This window comes from Brienomyrus brachyistius, chromosome 12, assembly GCF_023856365.1.
Source record: "Brienomyrus brachyistius isolate T26 chromosome 12, BBRACH_0.4, whole genome shotgun sequence".
In the NCBI taxonomy this organism is placed as follows: Eukaryota; Metazoa; Chordata; class Actinopteri; order Osteoglossiformes; family Mormyridae; genus Brienomyrus; species Brienomyrus brachyistius.
The window spans coordinates 16,179,198-16,201,926 of record NC_064544.1 but is presented as its reverse complement, the minus strand read 5'-3'; the positions used below and the strand labels follow the sequence as shown (position 1 = coordinate 16,201,926).

General features: G+C 40.4%; 1 protein-coding gene across 1 annotated transcript in view; it reads left to right on the top strand.

The window, feature by feature from the left end:
- The first annotated feature begins 6,694 nt into the window (after positions 1-6,694).
- Positions 6,695-22,729, top strand: part of LOC125705233 (macrophage mannose receptor 1-like) — a 108,034-nt gene continuing 91,999 nt past the window's right edge. Inside the window, exons 1-7 of the mRNA XM_048971676.1 lie at positions 6,695-7,418; positions 9,478-9,858; positions 11,685-12,041; positions 12,333-12,741; positions 15,018-15,094; positions 18,268-18,330; positions 19,191-19,342. Of these exons, the coding sequence (XP_048827633.1) occupies positions 7,343-7,418; positions 9,478-9,858; positions 11,685-12,041; positions 12,333-12,741; positions 15,018-15,094; positions 18,268-18,330; positions 19,191-19,342 (1,515 nt within the window). The 5' untranslated portion in view covers positions 6,695-7,342. The remainder of the gene's footprint in view (positions 7,419-9,477; positions 9,859-11,684; positions 12,042-12,332; positions 12,742-15,017; positions 15,095-18,267; positions 18,331-19,190; positions 19,343-22,729) is intronic.

Below are 22,729 nucleotides of genomic sequence, written 5' to 3'. Positions count from 1 at the left end.
CGTAGTGGGGAGCTTTAACCACGCAAATCTGAAGTCTCTCCTGCCCGGAATATACAAAAACGTGAGCTTTACGACGAGAGAAAGTAACATTCTGGACCAAGTCTACACAAACATTCCAAGGCCTACAAAACCACCCCTATGCCACACCTTGGACTTCCAGACCATCTCTCTCAGCAGCTGAGGCAATGGTGTGACAGCAATAACCTGTCTTCTATGCATTTCTATGCTTAGGGCCGGTCATTAAGCACACACTACCTCAGACTGACATATTGTATACTTTGTACTCAGACACTCATACTGTGATAGGATGGCTGTCTCTTTGTGTGTTTTTCTTATTTCTCTTGTTTATTACTCGTATGCTGCTAAACAGAGAGCTGCTAAATGGTTATTCACTGCAATAGTGACAATAAAGATCTATCTTATCTTATCTAAAATTGAGATACATCTACATCACAAGGCTTCTGTTCCTAGTGATGAAGTGGGGGAAATACCTCCTGGAATCTCTAATCAAACGCTGGCAGACTGACACAGTGATTGTCTGACAAGCTTCAGTGATGCCATCTGCGAGTAGCATTTCATAGGTTTTCTCTCTCCAGGAGAAAAAATACTCTGGAAAAGGATCGAGGTGGATTATATGTAGATCGACTCCATATTCTGGTGGAAACTGTCCCTTGTAACAATATAGTTTGCGCCAGTAATCCCAACATCCCACTCCTTCTCGGATGTTAAGCGCTGTCTCTATAGTCCATGAAGGAATTCAATAAAGTGTTGGATGTTTTATGCCCCAGGCATTGGGATGTATTCCAGAACACCAGTGTCTGATGTCGTAATATTTGCACCTGTCTGTCTTAATACCTGGATTGTTTCCCTGTGTGGGATGACATTCCTCTCATGTTATCCTGTTTAGGAAATACTGAAGCTGGCTTTGACCCCCTGGATCCCTTCCCCTGCATAAGTGTGGGTGTATTCCTGTTTATTATGGTGCATTCATATACATGACTGAAATACAAAGAGAATCGTATTATGACACTGAGGTCAGGCAATAGAAACCTACATTATTCACATACTAGCATGACTTCTATCACACTGCCATTTAAATTACCTGTAAATTGACGTGTATATTCAAGTATTCATGTAGTAAATATTGTGTTGTCCCATGTTCTGTAAATGCTGAGTGTAGATTTTACCATGGTGTGAGTGTGGTTGCATAATGTTTACCCTGAATGTGATTATTGTGCAAATTGTCAACTTTCCTTGTCTTTGCCACTGCTGGTTGTCTCTAGCAGTGCATTATTAATAAATGCGATAATAATAAATGCAAACTCCTTGGTTTTTATAAATGAGGTTGTATTGGCTGTATTGTTTTATTTTAGAGATTGACATCAGCTACAGTGGGAATAAAAAGTATGTGAACCTTTTGGAATTTAATGGTTTTCTGCATTAATTTGTCATAAAATGTGATCTGCTCTTCATTTAAGTCAAAGGTATTGAGAAATATAATGTGGGTATAATAATATCTTTTATTGAGAACAACCATAAAAAAACTAATAGTGCTAGTGGGAAAAGTAAGTGAACCCCTGGAATTAATAACTGGTTGACCCCCCCTTGGCAGCAAAACCCTCAATCATGATGTTTCCTCCACCATACTTTACGGTGGGGATGATGATATGCAGTGTCCGTTTTACGCCAGATGTAGTGCTGCATGTTCTTTCCATTTTAAAATGAATTTGAGGAAGCACTTCTTTACATACCGTAGCGTGTAGTTAGTGTATGCAGGAGTCTCCCAGTTAGTGTAGTGCAGCTACAGTAAAACCCTGAGTTCCTTTAAATCAAAGATAGATAAGATTTTAACTACTCTGAATTATTAGTTAGGTTCTCCCCAAACGAGCTTGATGGGCTGAATGGCCTCCTCTTGTTTGTAAATTTCTTATGTTCTTAGCTCACATAAGGAAATAAGTTTCCTTAAAACTTATTTAAAATAGAACATTAACAAATATGGCTAAAGTAGTTTATTCCTTAAAAGATAATAAAACTATTTGCAACTAGTGGTTGCTACAAGGACGGCTGGGGGTGCGTGAGTTGAACAAAAACAAAAAAGTATTTGCACTTGGCATAATCCACCTTAAAACTATAAATACTGTGTCATGGGATTTGGGGGGACCCGTCGATCATTGTTCTCCAGGAACAATATCTGACCCTTGAAAACATCCTCCTACCAGTGTACCCAGAAATTTTACTAATATTCAAACACTTGCTGTCAAAATGCTTAATATCTGAGGTGGGAATGATTTCTTTGCATCCGCCGTCTACGTGTCTGACATAGGCAAAACATTTTTGCTGCAAGACTATTTGTTATCTCACCTGTTATCCAAATTTGCAGGACAGTTTAACCCTAATGACAGGAAGCGCTAGAGTTCAGGTGACACAAAGTCTTTCGGTGATGTTAATGTACCCTATTCTCTCACGCTTTTTAGCCAAAAACTCCTCCGTTATTTCAGAACTGTCGTTAATCCCTCGGATAAAAATTAAGAGCTGAGCAGTGTCTTTTATGTCGTTACTTTTGTCCAGTGCTAGTGAACATAACTTAAAGAACTCTGCCTTATTATTTAACTTGCTGGCTATGTCTTCGTCAATAAGTTCCACATAGCAAGTTACTGTAATGGAGTACATATTTAACCCCTTGTGAGACACAATGCTACTATCTCACTTCAGAATGTCTTTAGTGTGCTTTTCCACCACACCTGGTACCGTCCGTTGGCTTTGGTACTGTCAATACTTTCCAGTCGATTACCAGTAACAAAAATTCCAGTACCTATAATGCTAAACCACCAAGAAGGGTCCAGCTGCAGACGCCTGTAGAGTGGAGCTCCACCGGAAATACATGACCTCAACTCTGTGTTACAGCGAATAAACCCTAACCTTAACCTTAACCCTAAACCTAACCAGAGCTCCACTTTACGTCCTTAAAAATCACGTGTTTCCTGTGGAGGTGACGTATTTCGGGTGGAGCTCCACTCTACAGGCATCTGCAGCTAGACCCTCTTGAAAGCACCTGGGGTACTTTTTTGGTAATTCGGTACATCACTTCGATTGTCTTCCCCCGCATGCCAATGTCGTCTTTGCATTTCAAGGTGGCATGAAATCCGCTCCACAGTGCAGCGCGAACACCTGCCAAAACCACACGTTCTATTGCCTCTAAAGGAGCGGAATTCACCATGCTGTCCTCCATCTCCGGCAGCCACTTAGTGCACTTTCACTGTTATCGGCCATTTCCATCCAAACAAGTCAGAGGGGCGTGGATAATTTGCATGTGTTCTCAACATTTAGAGTCTACATTTAACATTTACATTTAACATTTACATATAACTGTTTAATTTATATTTGTATTTGACATTTATATTTAATATTTTTATATATTTGCATTTAACATTTACATGTACGTTTCCTCCGGGTTCTCCGGTTTCCCCCCAGAGTCCAAAAACATGCTGAGGCTAATTGGAGATGCTAAATTGCCCGTGGGTATGCATGTGTGAGTGACTGGTGTGTGAGTGTGCCCTGTGATGGGCTGGCCCCCCATCCTGAGTTGTTCCCTGCCTTATGCCCATTGCTTCCGGGACAGGCTCTGGACGCCCCGCGATCCAGAAAGATAAACCGTTTGAAGAATGGTTGGATGGATGGATTTACATGTACATTTTCATCTAACATATATATTTAACATTTGCGTTTAATATTTACATTTAAACATATTTATGATTACAAATAGCAAGTAATTTTACACACAGCAAATATTAAACATAGCAAAAACTTGTGATGATCATTAACCTGCAGCTACTTCGAGCAGTTGTTTAAAGCTGACCCTCCAGCTAGGATGTCGGACATCTCCAGGTCCACGGTTCTCGAAGCTGATTCTCCGATCAGCTGTGAACCACCCAATCTCACTAAGCTTGCACTGGTGGTGAATCAGCTTGGGGTAGGGAAGGCCGCAGGGACCTGTGGTATCCAGGGTGAACTTCTCCAGGTGGGTGGTAAGTCTGTCCTCCTGGCATTGCAGGGAATCTTTGCTTCCATTTGGGAGTCAGGCATCATCCCAACTGACTGGAAAACAGGACTTGTAGTCCCTGTTTGGAAAGGGAAGGGTGATCGCCTGGATTGTGGCAAATACAGTAGAGGGGGATAACACTGCTTTCAATGCCGGGTGAGGTCCTCGCTAGGGTCATCCATAACAGGATCTTTGATCACTAACTCACCTGTGAGTGACCGGAGCAGTCTGGTTTTATGCCTAAGAAGTTTACCATTGACTGTATCCTGGCACTGAGGGTGTGGAGAATGTCGATCTTGTCAAGAGATTTACCTACCTCGGCAGAGATATTCATGGGGGGGCAGAGAACTTACAAAGCATCAAAGGGATCTCACTGTTGAAAGAAAGCAGCATTCAGCGTTCAGCATTCAACACCATCATCACTCAGCAGCTGATCAGCAAGCTAGACCTTCTCAGACTTAACACCTCCACCTGCATCTGGATTTTGGACTTCCTCACTGAGAGGCCCCAGATGGTCCAGATCGGCAACACCGGGTCCAACACCATCACGCTGAGCACGGGTGCCCCCCAGGAATGTGTGCTGTGCCCGCTGCTCTTCACATTGCTGACCCACGACTGCACCTCCAGTTCCATCATGAACCATATCATCAACTTTGTAGACAACACAGTAGTAGGTCTTATAAGGAACAATGATGACACATCGTACAGATAGGAGGTGTGACAGCTGGCAGTATGGTGCAGGGACAATAATCTGTTTGTTAATGTTGGCAAGACAAAAGAGCTCATTGTTGACTTCAGAAGGACTAAGGCTGACCACTCCCCGCTCTGCATCGATGCTGCCACAGTGGAGACAGTGAAGAGCACCAAGTACCTTGGTGTTCACATCACAGAGGATCTCTCCTGGACCAGCAACACCAGTTCTCTTACAGCACCTACACATTCTGCATTGACTGAAGTGCACCTCCCCAAACCCATCCTCACTACCTTCTACAGAGGCACCACCGAGAGCATTCTGACCAGCTGTCTGCATCCGTATGGCCACCAGCATCGCAGCCGAACCCCACCATCCCTCCCATGGACTGTTCACCCCACTTCCATCTGGAAGAAGATTCTGCAGCACCAGGAGCTGGCCTGCTAGACTGTGCAATAGCTTCGTCCCCCAAGCAGTCTGGTTCTTGAACACCATGCTGCCCCCTTCCACACTGGACTGTCTCCTTCACATCCTGCTCTGCCCTACGTAACTCCCCATAATCCGACAAATGTTTTATCTTTATGCTTTCACGCCTGCACATTTACACGCCTTTCTCTTCTCATTGCATACTTGCACAATTGCTCATATTTGCACAATGTAATTGAACAAAATTGCTTCAGTGTGGGACATTCCAGTGTTTTATGGTGCATCCATATTCCCCATTTTATGATTGCTCTGTGCTGGATGGTGAAAATAATCATGTGATGTGTGCTGAGAGAAAGAAACAAGAGAAACAAACGACAGACATTTTGGTACCAGCAGAAGGATAATATATAAGAAAAGTGAATGGATGGTGGATCAAACAATGGGCTGTAATGGGATATAGGGTCTTGGCGTTTGTTATGGGGTTAAAGGTAAAAACTAACTTCCATATGTACATCAGTAATCATGCTTAGGTGTTACTGCATGTCCCTGTCAGCTGACTTAGGGTAGACATCCTGAGATGGAACTAAGATTTATTTCCTGACTGGAGTGTATAAAATGAGAAAGTACAGCAATGTATAATTTGCATTTCTTTCACAAAGCGCCACAAAACATTGTCTCAAGTTCCTGTTTTTATAAATTGTTCCTTATCTCAGTACAGTCTGACACACTTTCCCTTTGAGTTAGTCAAGTATGTAAATGTTTGTCCACCTCCTCAAAGAATGCAGAATAGAAATGCAAAACAAATATGGAAACACGTCTGCATTCTGCTTTACATGGATCATTCTGTGTACAGAGACATTCCAAAACATTCTTATTCGACACAGTAAATATTTTTACTAACAGAGGCACAAAGAGTCATTTCAACAGAGAGAGAGAAACACACCCTTCCAGACCAGGTAAAGGCATTTATTGATTTTTTTCCACAATAAAACTTCTTATGTGAATTTTAAATCACAGTTGTACACTGGTGATACCTCTATATTGAACGAATAATGCTAAATATGTAACTTTTTAAACATTTACTAGTACCTGTATGTGCTAATATACTGTACATATAATGGTACATACATACTGTATATGGAACTTTTGTTTTTGAAAGGAGTTTGTAATGTTTTTATTCTAAATGTCACACACTCCAAAGAAAATATGCTGCATATATATATATATATATATATATATATAAATATATATATATACATTTTACATATATAATTTATATGTATTTTTTTATTATTTTTTTTTTTTCTTTCTAACGTGACTCTAGAGACCGAAACAATACTGCATTATGTTTGTAGTATTAGACTATCAGCTTACGCATATGGAATATTACATGGATAGCGGGTAGGTTGGTAAACATACTTTATTGGTCTCCAAGGTACAGAGAGCAGGTTTAAGAACCATACAATCAGACCATCAACACAATATATGTGCATGTATAATAAATAAATACATAGTAATCTATCTATCTATCTATCTATCTATCTATCTATCTATCTATCTATCTATCTATCTATCTATCTATCTGTCATTATTTTAACTACACACATTACAAAGTGTTATAGAGTCATTTTAAAGGAAGACAAAGAAGGAAATTTAAATAAGCACATATACAATTTAAATAAGAAACAAAACATAATAAAAAACCACCAGAACTTTAACCACCCTTGTTTTCCGCAGAGGACTGAGGAATCACACCTGTGATCGCTGTAGATTTAAAGAATAATGCAAAATATGTTACTTTTCAGACATTTCTGTTAGGATCTATGGAACTTCCATTCTGAAGGGAGTTTGGAGTGCTTTCTTACTGTAAAGCACGGGTGGCCAGTGTTATTCAGAAAGGTTCTTATGTATGTAGGTTTTCCCTGCTCCTCCCTAATTAGATAATAATTAGAGGACTGATTGGCTATAGAGTCCTCACACTTGGTTTTGAACAGCTGACCTAAAGGTTTCCCAAAAACCTGCAGACACACTGGTCCTTTGGAGAATAGATTGGCCTCTTCTGCTGTAAATGTTATTTAAATTATCATAAAATGGGATTTTAAAGGGAGTCACTACACAAATAGGTTTGCATAATGTGTCTGTGTGCATGTGCTCATATGCACATGAAATCATCAGTATTATAATCCATGTTTTCTGCAGCCCGTTGGATCAGCATGATGGGTTGTAACGTGTTTCTTCTGCTGAAACTTCTACTGATTTCAGGTCGGTTTCTGTCACATGGCACTTGAGATATTTCTCATAAGAAGCCCCCCCACCAATTTACATATTGAATAAATCTGCCAAATCTGCTTTTGCTTGTTTACAGGACCCTCGTGTTGCACCTGTAATAGACAAATCTGTTTATTTCTGTACGTCTTCGATCATAATGTTAATCCACCAGCCTGTCAGTTTCATCTCATAGAAATGCATTCTTTATATATTCATTATATTGAAACGTGTACAGAGACACACAGACACACACACAGACACACACACACACAGACACAGACACACACACACAGACACACACACACACACACACAGACACACACACAGACACAGACACACACACACACACACACACACACACACACAGAGCCCATGAACTCCTCCATGCTTTATCTTTATGGTGATTCTCCATTGATTTCCATAAGAATAAAACAAAAAACTTCAATCCTTAACCCCTACGCAGCCCTCTTGGCATTTACAGTTTTTTGATTGTATTCACAGATTTTTATAAAATTGAGGTTATCCTTGAGGGAATCAAAAAAATGTTCCTACAAGGTAAAAAGTTACAGGTTGTTATCACATTGTGGGGACATTTACACACACGAACACAGACACACACACAGACACAAACAGACACACACACACCTACACACCTTCTGATCTGACCAAAGGAGTGATTGATTTGTCTTATCAATCTTTACAAAGTTTGTAATTATGTCTCTGTGGGGAAAACTTTAATCCCAACATGACAGCTGCTACCCGGTCCTAACCTTAACCACTAGTAATCAAACAAAATATTGGTATTTTTACATTTTTGATTCCATTCACAGATCCTTGTCGGGACCTAATAAAAAGTCCCCAAAATATATTTAAAAAAATGGTTTTTATTACGTTGTGGGGGATATTTGGTCCTCACAATGTAATATAAAACTAATCTACACAAACACACACACACACACACACACACCTGGCCATTACACCTACAGGAACTTTCATGACATCCCACTCTAAACCCACAGGCATCCATATGGAGTTGGTCCCCCTTTTACAGCTATAACAGCTGCCACTCTTCTTTCCACAAGATTCTGTAGCGTGTCTGTGGTCATTTATGCCCATTCATCCAGAAGAGCATTTGTGAGGTCAGGCACTGACAGACAGACAGAGCAGTGTGATTTGTGACTCCACAGAACATGTTTCCACTGTTTCCAGAGTCCAGTGGCGACATGCTTTACACCCCCCCCCCCACTTGGCATTGCACTTGGTGATGTGAGGCCTGCATGCAGCTCCATCCCATGACGCTCCGGCTGCACCATGTTTGTCAGGTGTTAATGCCAGAGGTAGTTACAGTAGCCTCAGCTCTCTGCAGCCCTGCTCTCTTATTTTACATGATTAGCCAATTAATGGCCTAAGCTTCTGTGGTTCCTAAACACGTCCACTTTACAATAACAGCACTTTCAGTTGACTGCGGAATATCTAGCAGAGAAGAAATTTCATGAAGTGACTTATTACTAAAAGCGGCATCACATGACTGTACCAGGCTTGAAATCGCTGAGCTCTTCTGAACAACCTCTTCTTTCACAAGTGTTTGTATATAGTGCTGTATGACTTGCTGCTTCATTTTATACATTTGGGCAATGAGTCTGAATGAAACACCTGAATGAAATTCAGTGTTTAAGAGGACAACAATACTTTTGTCCTTATATAGTGTGTGTACATTTATGTCAATATAAAGAATACATATTTGTGAAAAGAAACTGGCAGGCTGTTGGAAATTCATTATCATATATATATGATATATGGTTATGGTTAGGGCAGGGTGGGGGTTTAGGTTGTCATAGTTAGCATTAGCATTTTTCCTATAGAAGTGAATGAGTGGGCCCCATAAGGATAGGTATACCCTACATACGCGCACGCGTGTGTGTATTCTTCCTCAGTCATTCTTTGTAAAGATTGTTAAGACAAATCAATCATTCCTTTGGTCAGATCAGGTTTATGTTTTTCTATTTGTGATCATGTGTATTTGTTTCTCTCTGCCTGTGTGACTTTCTTACAGAGTTTCACAGCCACTGTTCATGCCTTTCACATCAGTACCATTTTGTAAACATAAACCTGACCTGGACTGACGCCCAGGCTTACTGCAGACAGAACTACACTGACTTGGCTACCATTGACAATATGGAGGAAATGAAAAGACTAACTGAGTCTGTAGGTTCTAATTATACTGGGGAGGCTTGGATAGGACTGAAGAATGGAACATCATGGAGATGGCAGTGGCCCTCAGGAGAAGGAGACACAGTGTACACCAACTGGTATAAGCTTGCACAGTATATGCAGAATAACGGCAATAACTGTGTTGGGATGAAAGACAACGGTTTTTGGAATAATATTAATTGTTCATATTCGAGTGTTACGGGGTATTTCCTCTGTTATACTGGTGAGTAACATTAACCAGCTCTTTTCTGACAAATGGAACATGCCTTTGAAAGTATCCTATCCAGCCATGACTTACCCCATAGTAACTTTGACAGGTAAAAAGCACTACAGCCTAAATGACAGAACATTTTCGTATATTGCATGTATACAGGATTTGTCAAAAGGTTAAAATGAAAAATGCTTTTTAAAAAAGACATGTATTCTTTATATTTAAATAAAATTAGCACCACCAAACAATTAAAAAAATAGAATAATAATATAGTAGACAAAAAAATAAATAACCAAAGCCTTTTCTTTTCTTAAAAAAATAATTAGCACAACAATAAAACAATTACCATGCAGTCTGCTAGCATTGAGTCTGTCTTGTTCCCACCTCTGTACTTCCGTCCTGAAACTCTATATTCTCATATCTCCCCCCTAAAATAACACGTAGGCCAAAATTATGACTTTATTCTCGATATCACAATAACACTACAGTATTCCGTTTACATTACTGAGAAGTATTACCAAGTTAGACAGAAAAATCATAAAATTTTCCCCACTCCAAAGTCCCCACATCCTGCACTGAGCTACAGTAAAAGTTAACTTTCCTTGCATTCACTACAAGGTAAAGAGTGGTGATTACGAAGATGATTTGTAAGGATAGACGTGCTGCCCCCCTTCATAGATATTTTCTTTCTGCCTGATCTGCAGACGGTGTAGCCATCTTCTGCGGTCTTATAAAAGCCAAAAGAGGACCACACCTCTGACCTAGGGTGACCACCTAATCCATGTCAGGGGGCACACTATGAGCTAGGACAGGGTTTGAAAACCACCATTTCAGTGAAAAAGAGCTGGATTTCACTTAAGCACTCAGTCCGTGCTGTGTGCTGATTGGTCAGTCTCCTACAATCATAATGTGTTACAAACGTTAAAGTAAAACAACTGGATGAGTCTTTCAATCAGGGAAACAGACAGGTTATTGCACAAGAAGCATTGAAGTAATTAGCCAAGCATTGCAGCCTTTCAGTTTTACAGTAGTTTGTAAAACCTGAAGTAGCTGATAGTGTCCCTCCTGACATGGATTAGGTCACCTTACTCTGAGCTGGTCCTCCAGATGGCTGAATCACTTCCTGAGCGCTGTCACTGTCTTCCGCCCTATTTTCAACACAAAAGAAACCCACGCGGCATGCTGCACCAGGGTGTGCTGTTAACTTTGGTTAATCCTGTAACGTTACCACAGTGTAACGTAATGTTGCACTGGTGAGATGGCCCCACACGCACGATGGATCCCAGTAACAGCTCAGGCGCATGCTAGGAAAATTGCAAATAGCCTTTGTTTGTGTCCTTTGTGTATAGTTGTTTTCCTGATTATCATGTGTGTCCTTGGCTGTGTCTTTTGTGATCCCTCTCTGGTTCTCGCATGTGTCTAGTTGTTGTGTAAACTACTCACCGTGTGTATGCCTACAGTCGGGGTTTTATTTCCCCGTTATGTGTGTTCAGCGGGTATTTGATGCCTGTGTTATTCCTTTTAAGAGCTGAATAAAAGGGCATTGTTTCCCCCGGTGTTTAAGGTAATCAAAATCTGTAGCGGCAACACTAGCCATTGGAAAATTTAATGTGGTTTACCATGAAACCAGTAACCGTTTCATCTATCGTTAGGACACTATGCTTGTGATTCGATGGTCACCTGCTCAAATCTGAGACTGTTGCGTTCCATAAACCCCCAAATGCAAAGATTTTGCAAAAAAGAAGTGTATGTTTCTGGAGAAAAACATCAGCTAAACATAAAATGTAAATGACTTCTAGCTAATTGTTGTTTCTTATGCTGTTTACAACAATCCACAGCTCCCTCCTCTAAAAACGGAATAAATGCTACCTGGAACTTCACCTTCATTAACCAACATATGAATTGGTCTGATGCTCAGAGCTACTGCAGAAAGAATTACACAGACCTGGCCACTGTGAGGAATCAAGAAGATAATGAGTTCATAAATAAAATGTTTCCGAAAGGCACTTTTGTGTGGATTGGCCTGTTCCGGGACACATGGGGATGGTCAGACCTGTCAAACTCCTCATTCCGTAACTGGAAAAATGGCCAAAATTATTATGTCAATAACGCATGTGCTTTAGCTCAGGTCAGTTTGAATGGGAGATGGACTATAACATCATGTAATGACAAGCATCCATTCATATGCTATGATGGTGAGTGATATAACTTTACTACAGTGGCTGATTCTCACCTTTATTGAACAATTTATTTGACATTACTTTACAAATATATGACACCTAAAGTTATATTTTAGTGTTATAAGTACACTAAATACACATCACAAAGCACAGTTGCCTTGTAGTTGCAGTTGTTTTGTCTTCACTGTCTTGTGAATTTCACCCCCTTTAACCTTCTGATGATGAATTCCTTTCTCCAAGTTTCCAAATGTCACATGACTTTCTCCTGAACCGGCTTTCTGACAATCATCTTACCTTCTGCCTCAGATAACCTGATCTTGGTAAATAGCAACGTGACCTGGAATGAAGCCCTGAATTACTGCAGAACGCACCATTCGGACCTGGTGTCTGTCCACAATGAGGAGATCCAGTACTGGGTCAGCAGGTTGGCTGAGGATGCCTCCACTGATCATGTCTGGCTGGGGCTGCGCTTCTCTTGCTCACTGAACTTCTGGTTCTGGGTCAGTGCAGAAAATGTCTGCTACCAGAACTGGGCACCAAACAACATATCCAACAGTAACTTGTGTGGGACCACAGGGGCAGTACAATCTAAAGACCCACATTACTGGGTCAGCCTGCCTGAGACTAAGAAACTCAACTTCATCTGCTCCAAATGTCAGGTTGATCCGCGAATGCAGTACGTGCAGGAATTGTTAAAATATTTAAACATGGAACTGCACAGATGAAGTATTTGCTTCCTGTGTTTCTGCTGTAGGGGTTGAAACCCCAGCTCTTGATCTTCAGCACTGCAGATTCAGAATCATATATGATTAGAAGAGTGATTGTGTACAGGGAGTCAAATATCTGTCATTACTTGTCATTGTTGCAATAAGAGTAGAAATAAATAATCTATAAATATCTGAAGAGAGGTCCTCAGGTATTGTTGGACCTGACTAACCAGGGTCCTGCCTGAATAGAGGGTCTTCAAAAACCTCAGAAATAATTACATTTTGGTTTCTAACTTTAATACTTTCTGTATAAAAACTAATTATAACTTGCATGATAAGTTCTGTTTATCTACCTGCTTCCTGCTTCCACATCCCTCCTTGTCTCCCTCCTCTGCTTCAACTGCAATAGTGGTTTGATCCCCCAGTGCACAGATCAATGTCCTGTTTGCATTTCAAGGTGGCATGAAATCCGCTCCACAGTGCAGCGCAAACACCTGCCAAAACCGCACGTTCTATCGCCTCTAAAGGAGCGGAATTCACCATGCTGTCCTCCATCGCCGGCAGCCACTTAGAGGACTTTCACCGTTACAGGCCATTTCCATCCAAACAAGTCAGAGGGGCGTGGATAATTTGCATGTGTTCTCAACATTTAGAGTCTACATTTAATATTTATGTTTAGCATTTATATTTAATATGTATATTTAACATTTACGTGTACATTTACATCTAACGTATATATTTAACATTTAAAAATATTATTTGTGTTTACAAACAGTAAGTAATTTTACATATAGCAAATATTACACATACTGTAATAAAAAGTTCTGATGCACATTAGCATTGTTTATTTCTAGCTAAATGTAATAAAAGTTCACAAAATGTTAAAAGTAAAAAAAGTGCTGAGTAACTTTACAAACGACACGCTGTAATAATATAACTTCTTAGACCACTGGCCGAGTTCAGACACTGGGAGGCCCCAGAGTGGTGAGCATGGCTTCTGTTGTACGGCTGGACAGTCCTGAATGGTTTGCTTCAGCACCTACTGTAGGTCTTCTGGTGTCAACAGTATTTCTACTTTTGAAAGAGAATGTCACCTTCCTAGACATCGGAAAAGTAAAAGTTTCAAGTTTGTGGCAAGGTGTCAATTACTGTATGGGGAAGCATTTATGACATTCAGTGTTCACCTGCTAACTCACTTTGCAAAGTCAGCGAAATTGTGGGCTCCACTCTGGGCTCACTCTGCATTTGTGCCTGAGAATGCCAGTGGTGGTCTGTTGACACTGGAACAAAGTGTATAGCTCTGCAGATTGCGAACGAATTCCTGTTGCCCAGAAGAATACCACTTCACCACAAGCTATAGAGTTAGTGAGCAAGTGAAGGAGTTTTGTTCGGAACTGACAGATAACTCAAGAGTAAAGAGTTTCATAAAATATCAAGACACAACTGTTCTGGGTAATGGCGAGGTGACTGAGACAACAGGTGATAAGAAAAGTGCCTTAATTTCTACACAAAAACATGCACCAGCTGAAATAGTAATGCACAGGAGAATGGTGTGTAAAAGACTGGTTTATACCAGTAAAAGCTACTGTATAACCTTAGTAAGAGATGAAGGGACTGTTTTGAAAAACAGTGATGGCGTTTATGGAGAAATTCAAAATATCATATCCTGCCTTTTTGAAGGGACTATAGAAATTGCTGTACTTTTCAAAAAGCTTCATACACATGCATCCTTTCCTTTATCATAGGGTTATGGTTTTTGTCACATATTAGACTTGCAAGTGGAAGCCTTTTTTCTCCAATGTGTATGATTTTAGTAGACAGGATAGAGCAGAAGTGCATGGTTTTTTAAAATGACTTTCCCAGTGCACATGAGAGAGACTAGTCTTCATTGGCGGCCATTCTGTAGCTTTAGCTGTAGTATCCTTAATAAACACCAGCTAACACTCTTACAGTACACAGTCAGGATGCTTGGTTTCCCCTTGAGAAAATGTGATGCCGATGTCACATCTTTATGTAAACACCAGGGCTCGTATTCTTTACTGCTTTTTTGGTCCACATCTTGTCCACATACCAGTATTAGATGTCAGGTAGGGTAGAATATCTGTGTTAAAATGTTTTAGCTACAGTTGAATGAAACTAAGGGTGTAAAAAGGTCCCTTTGTACACAAATATTATGCCCTGATAAACAGCTTCTACTCAACCTGACATCTGGTGCCGATATTGGACATCACTTTGACCAAAACTGCACTAAACCAGTAACAAACAGTTTCATCCAACTTATCAGTATCATCAGCCCAGTCATCCTCTCATACGATGCTGTAAGCAGGATGGGAAGGGAAGCACGGGAATCCAGGAATACGGGTAAAACTCGACACTACTTGTGCTATTAAATTTTCTCAATTTTTAGTCTGCTGGACCAGTCTCAAGTCTCCTATCTGTCAAAGCTGGTTACTAAACCAGTGTAACAGTAAAATTTAGAACATAAGGAAGTTACAAATGAGAGGAGGCCATTTGGCCCATCAAGCTCGCTGGGCAGAGCACAGGCCGATGGGGCACCTGACGGAGGGTTTTCCATGAGCGGCCAGGGTCGATCAGAGGACTGGACGAAGGTAGGAGGCGGCACACATGGGATATCCTCCCTAGAAAAACGGAGAGCACAAGAGGCTCATCTGAAGTGCCACTCGTCATTTTGGGGAGATTGGTCATTTTGTCTCAACTAGCTGACAGGAAAACTCGGGAATGAGCGTGGTGATGACTGACCAGGGTATTATTTAACCAACAATACAAAGCCAAAAACAAAACAAGACCTCGATGGGTCTGAAACTGGGGCAGCAGGGAAGGAAGAGACAGAGATTAACAAATGGTAATGATTTCAATGACTAATCTGGCAAACATATGTCTGAGAGGCACATAAGTCTCCCCCGAAAACACCAGTCACTCACTAGCCTTACACTTATGCTTGCTGACTTATTCAACACCATGAAGGATTAACAGAAAAACAGAAACCTATTAAAAGGCTGCACCATATCATGATATGCAAATAAACATCCAGCATCATTGTTTCACAGGGAAGTACATTATTTATTGATAATTATAACCCTAACCCTTACTTCTCAGCTTGACAAACATAAGGTGCGGCGCGTGAGCATGTGAACTGGTTGAAATGCAAGTGTCTCACAGTCAATGCATAAGACTTGAGAGCCCTGACTTTACTTATAAGCACATGACCAACACAGGAGCAAACAAGAGGCAGTGATTAACGTGAGGGCTGAAATGAGAGGAGCGACACAAGAGCACTGGGCATGGTTAGTTAGAGGCACACTAGCTAGGTAACCGGGGCTGAGGCAGACATGACGGGCACAATGTGACAAGTACAGTACTGTGTAGCACTGTATAATAATGTACAATGAACTTTATTATTACTGCATTTCATTTTAGTAATGTCTTACTGTGCGTAATGTATCAATTAAACTTTAGCATATGTATGTACAGGAAAATCATGTTGTATATGGGTTCTTCCATTTTGACCATCAGCAGTAGGTTTTGGGACATATCATCCATGGATACTGGCAGACTACTCTACATGTAAATGTACAGGAAGCCTTTATTAAACATTATTCATTATTCTTATTTGTGCATTATTTAGACTGGAAAATTATTATTTTTATATTATACTGAATATTATTAGATATTATGAGTTATATTTTTTTAATGTTTTCAAATTATTTTTTTCTTAAAAATTAACAGTTTTAGCAACTGAATGTGAAAAGAGCCAGAGGACCAGTGCCTGAGATAAAGTGTTTAAAGCGGTTATATACCAAACAACTAATCAATGCTGATGCTACATGCCATTATATGAAGGAGTGATGATAACACATGATTTGAATTGTTTAGATACAGCAATGCAGTGTTCTAAGCAGAGTGGATGGCATGCAGCAGATGAAGTAATGCTCAATACAAACATGAGAGACTTAAGACTTGTCCTTTGACTTGTGACCAAAGACCTGAGACTTGGACTTGCCCCTCAAAGACCTGAGACTTGGACTTGCCCCTCAAAGACTTGAGACTTGACTAGGACTAATAGGTTTTGGTGATTTGAGTGTTTAATAGCATTGTGAGCAGTGCATAATTTGTAAAACAGAAGGTGCCAGAATGCAAAGGGCATATGAGAGCAGAGGTAAAATGAGGTAGGCGCAGGACCCAGAACGCTTTTAAAGTACGGTGCTAAAAACATGACTTATGAAGAATGAATCTAAACTAATGGAGGATGTGAAATTGTGTGAATATTGGTCTGTAAATTACAATGCATACACTTGTCTTGTAATTGTTTTCTTCTTAGCCAGAGCTGTGCTGGATCCACGTGAATAGGTGCTGGATCCCAGGCACTCAGAATCAGACAGGACTTGCGATGCTTTCTGGCAGGACCTGACATAGACTAAGCACTGATCTTGGGTTTATTCAAGTTCAGCTGGTGCTTTTATGAGTTACCATGTTTAACACTGGATGGCCAGTGTTTTCTGAACCTGTCTGCCTTTTATGTGACCATCATGGTTGAATCAATTAATTATTTCCTTGGTGTGGAATTCCCCGAGGTGATGTAGTCAACATTGCAGAAATAAAGGTTTACTTTCCCAGTCCTCCCAGCCATGCAAATGCAAATGTTTAAAAAAAAAACTCAACATGCAAATAAATATGCAACAACATGTATATTCTGTTTTAAATACATAATTATGTGTCCTGCAAGAGGCATTCCAGAACATTCCATTTGATACTCTTACGTTCAGAGACATACAAAGAGTCATTTTAACAGGCACAGATAAAGAGAAACCCCCCTAGACTCACAGAAAACAGGTAACGTTATATATGTTAAGACTTTTAAATACAATTATAATTCTACTAAAGAATATTCTTATATTAACATTATTGAAATCTTAAATGTTAATTTATTTCACACTTCTACACAAATGACAACTTTTTTAAAGAATAATACAGAATGTGTATTTTTCCTAGTAAATATTTGTAGCAATTCGCAAATAATCCTTTCTTACTGTAAAAGTTATTCACCCCAAACAGTATATTTATGTAGATTTTATATTATTTGTTTTCCATCATATTTCTAAAGTGATATATAGTGGTAGAGAGGTTTGATTCCAATTCACGCTCTATGTGTGTGGAATTTGCATGTTTTCAAAATTGACTATAGGTGTGAATGTGTGTTTGAATGTAAAGCAGGTGTATAAGAAAATGTTACAAATTTATAGACTACATTATAATATAATATTGCAGCATCATCATCATTATTATTACATGCTGCTTATGAATGTCCTATGAATGTGTTACAAACGCATCATGAAGATGCAAATAATGTAAAACATTACCATATTTCTAAATATTTTGATGGTTAATTAATCATTTTAAAAAGGGAGTCGAAAAGGAATCCCTACAAATATAACTATGCAAAATATTAATGTGCATGCATGTATGTGCTCAAATGCATGTGAAATGATCAGTACCATAAACAAAGTTTTCTGCAGCCCGTTGGATCAGCATGATGGGTTGTAATGTGTTTCTTCTGCTGAAACTTCTACTGATTTCAGGTCAGTTTCTTTCATTTGACTTGTATGGTGTCAAATCAGACTCACTGCAACCTGAATTTGACTTATTTACCAGCATTTGAATGTGTTAACCTGAATTTGAATTTCATTATCTGAATAACAGAACCTAAATTTTAATACTGTATGTTTACCTAAACTTGAATCAAAGAACTCAAACTTGAATATGTTCATCTGAACTTAAAGATTGAGGATAAATTAAATTAAAAAAATAATAAAATTCAGTATCTTTAACTTAAAAATTTGAGATAATGAATTTGAATTTATATTAATTGTGTAGTAACAAAAATTCAAGTTCAGGTTGTAAAACTCAGCTATTGAAAATGCTGTATGAGTATGAAAATGAGTTGTAAAATTTAGGTAAAAAAAAATTTGGACTGAGAAATTCAGGTCCCGAAAAACAGGGGAAACATCTGCGATACTCAGAAAGTGCAAAAGAACATGGATCTAACTGAGCACAATCCTAGCTAATCGTAAGACAGGTCAGCAGTTAATAAAGAACTTGATTTTTTATTACCACACAAAGAAACAGAAATTACAGTTCAAATAATAAATTCAAGTTTGGTTTCTTTAATTCAAGTTCAAGTAAACATATTCTTGTTTAGGTTCTGGTATTCAGGTAATGAAATTCAAGTTCAGTTTAACAGTCAAAATTGGGTAAATGAATTCAAATTCAGGTTGCAGTGAGTCTGATTTGATACCAAAAGTATTTCTCATTTGTGAAGATTGGTAAAACAAAAGACAAAATTGTAAATTAAGAGGATGAACTTATAAAAGCCTTTCTATTTTTCTATTTATGATCAATGTGTGTATTTGTTTCTGTTTGTCTGTGTGCATTTTTGCAGAGTTTCACAGCCACTGTTCATGCCTTTCACATCAGTACCATTTTGTAAACATAAACCTGACCTGGACTGACGCCCAGGCTTACTGCAGACAGAACTACACTGACTTGGCTACCATTGATAATATGGAGGAAATGAAAATACTAACTGAGTCTGTAGGCTCTGATTATACTGGGGAGGCTTGGATAGGATTGAAGAATGGAACATCATGGAGATGGCAGTGGTCCTCAGGAGAAGAAGACACAGGGTACACCAACTGAGATATTGGTCAACCAGACAACAGTAAAAATATTGAGCATTGTACTGATTTCGGAGACCGCGGCGCATGTTTTTTAAATTGCTATTTCATCTGTTATACTGACGAGTAAGATTAACCAGCATTTTTTGAATAAAACATGCATTTGAAAGTATACTATCCAGCCATGACTTACCCCATAGTAACTTCGACAAGTAAAAGGGACTACAGCCTAAATGAGAGTATGTTCTGTTTTGGGTATTAGATTAGATTAGATGAACTTTACTGATGCCAGAGGGAAAATCTTTTGCATTCTTGTCTTAAAATTGGGACAATGTGATTTTGCCATCTTGCTCATCTGACTTCCTCTGCCAGCCCCAGGAGGTTGGGCTCCCCCTTTGAGTCTGATTCCTCCCAAGGTTTCTTCCTTCTAGGGAGTTTCTCCTTGCCATTGTCTGGCTTGCTCACTGGGGGCTTTGGGCAGGGATGCCATGAAGTGCTTTGAGACAATGTAATGTTGTGAGAACGTGGTTACAAATTAAGTTGAATTGAACTGAATTGCATACAGGAGTACAGTGGGGCAAAAAAGTTGTCTCACTTAAAAAGACAAGAGAGGTCTGTAATTTTCATCATAGGTACACTTCAGCTGTGAGAGACAGAATGTAAAAAAATCCAGGAAATCACATTGTATGATTTTCAAAAAATGTATTTGTATAATGGTGCTAAAAATAAGTATTTGGTCAATAACAAAAGTTCACCTCAATATTTTGGAATGTAACCCTCGTTGGCAATGACAGAGGTCAAACGTTTCCTATCGGTCTTCACCAGGTTTGCACACACTGTAGCTGCTATTTTGGCCCATTCTTCCATGCAGATCTTCTCTAGAGCTGTGATGTTTTGGGGCTGTCGCTGGGCAACACAGACTTTCAACTCCCTCCACAGATTCTCTATTGGATCGAGGTCTGGAGACTGGCTAGGCCACTCCAGAACCTTGAAATGCTTTTTACGTAGCCACTCCTTTGTTGCCCGGGTGGTGTGTTTGGGATCATTGTCATGCTGGAAGATCCAGCCACGTTTCATCTTCAGTGTTCTCACTGATGGAAGGAGGTTTTTGCCCAAAATCTCACGATACATGGCCCCGTTCATTCTTTCCTTAATATGGATCAGTCGTCCTGTCCCCTTTACAGAAAAGCAGCCCCAAAGCATAATGTTTCTACTCCCGTGCTTCACAGTGGGTATGGTGTACTTGGGATGCAACTCAGCATTCTTCCCCCTCCAAGCACGGCGAGTGGCGTTTATACAAAAGTTTTCTATTTTGGTCTCATCTGACCATATGACATTCTCCCAATCCTCCTCTGGATCATCCAGATGGTCTCTGGCAAACTTTAGATGGGCCTGGACATGTGCTGGTTTAAGCAGGGGGACTTTGCGAGCGCTGCAGGATTTTAATCCATGACGACATAGTGTGTTACCTTTGTTACTTTGGTAACCTTTGTTACTGTGGTCCCAGCTCTCTTTACAGTAAGTCACTGACCAGTGGGAGCAGGTAGAAAGGATCACTGGTAGTGCTTCTTGACACACCATGGTGGAATGAGCCAGTGCTAAATGTGCTTCAGGATAGCACCCCCAGGAGCAGATGGGCAGAATTGGTCATAATATTGTGCAGTTTTGCTAACATTCTCTTCTTTGCTAATGTTGGTTTTGCCTGAACTGATGCTACTTTCCCAGCAGGCCACTGTGTAGAAAAGCACACTGACCACTACGGACTGATAAAACACACACAGCAGCCACACATATTAAAAACCTGAGCCTCTTCAGACAGCACAGTCTGCTCTGGCCTTTCTTGTACATCGCTGCCTGGTAATCAAACTGTAGGGGATCCAGGTGGCCTGTCACCAGGGGTCAAAGCAGTTTTTGCACCATCCTCTAAAAGGTCTTAAAGATACGTGAGGTGAGAACAACTGGTCTGAAGTCCTTAATGGAGCTGGAACATCCTTTCATTGGAAAGGGGACCACACAGGATGTCTCATAGAGTTGGGGGACCTTTTGCAGACTCGGGGAGAGGGGTGAACAGGTGCTCTTCAATCCTGCAGAACCTGCTGGCACATGTGTAGAAAAGCACACTGGCCACTAAGGGCTGATAAAACATACACAGCAGCCACACATATTAACAACCTGAGCCTCTTCAGACAGCACAGTCTGCTCTGGCCTTTCCTGTACAGTGCTGCTGTGCTGCCCGCCCCATACAGTCTGTTATTCAGGTCAACCCCCAGGTCTTGTAGGCCTGCACCACCTTCACTTCCTCCCCATGGATGGTGACTGGTCTTAGGGGCTCCCTGTTACACTGGAAGTTCATCATCAGCTCTTTTCTCTTGCTGATGATACAGAAACAGATGGTCTGTTAACAGGGATCAAAGCTGTCTTTGCATCAGTCTCTCAAAGGTCTTAATGATATGTGAAATCAAAGAAACTAGTCTGACGTCCTTAATGGAGCTGGAACATCTTTTCTTTGGAATGGAGGCCACATAGGATGTTTCCTAGAGTTGAGGAAGCTTCTGCAGACTCAGGGAGAGGGTGAACAGGTACTGTCTTCAGCATCAGGCCTCGCAGCCTTGCTGAGTAGAGTTTTTTCACCTGGTCAGTTGAGAAAAACTGTGTGCAGTGGGGGTGGAGACCTTCGTTTGGTGTCTTTGATGGGGAAATAACAGGGAGGTGTAAACATTGTTTTTTGTTTTTGTTTGTTTTTATTCAACCCTTTATTGCTGTTGCAATATACCATGTCACTAGTTACGAGTACCAGCGAAAAAAACTGGCCATCAACCCGGCCATACATATACACAAACATCACAGTAGGGGGTAGACCGGTCGGGAGACAGGGGAGGAGAGAAGAAAAGAAACATAATAACATGAGGAGAGAGAGGTGAACACCTCAGCAACATAAGCACATGATCACTACACCTTACAACATAAAAATGACACGACTTGCAACGGGTGAGGGAAAAGGGGTAGCGGAGGTAGTCCAGCAGAGACAGACAGCCATCCGGTCCTGCAGCCATGGAGGCGCTGGTTAACAGATCAGCCTGTTCACGCTGGCGGTATGAAGCGGCGAAGGCGTTGGATGGGGGGGAGGGTGCGGTAAGTCCTTGGGATCGGGGGAGAGGAATGCAAGAGAGTCTCACTGCCTTGTTCTTCAGGGGGAGTTGTTAGTTCAGCAGCGTCCTTGGCCGAGGCCAGTGCTGATTGGGGGGAGCCAAAACCTGATAGAATAGGGTTGTTTGGGTTTCCGTACGAGAAGCTGTAATTTCCA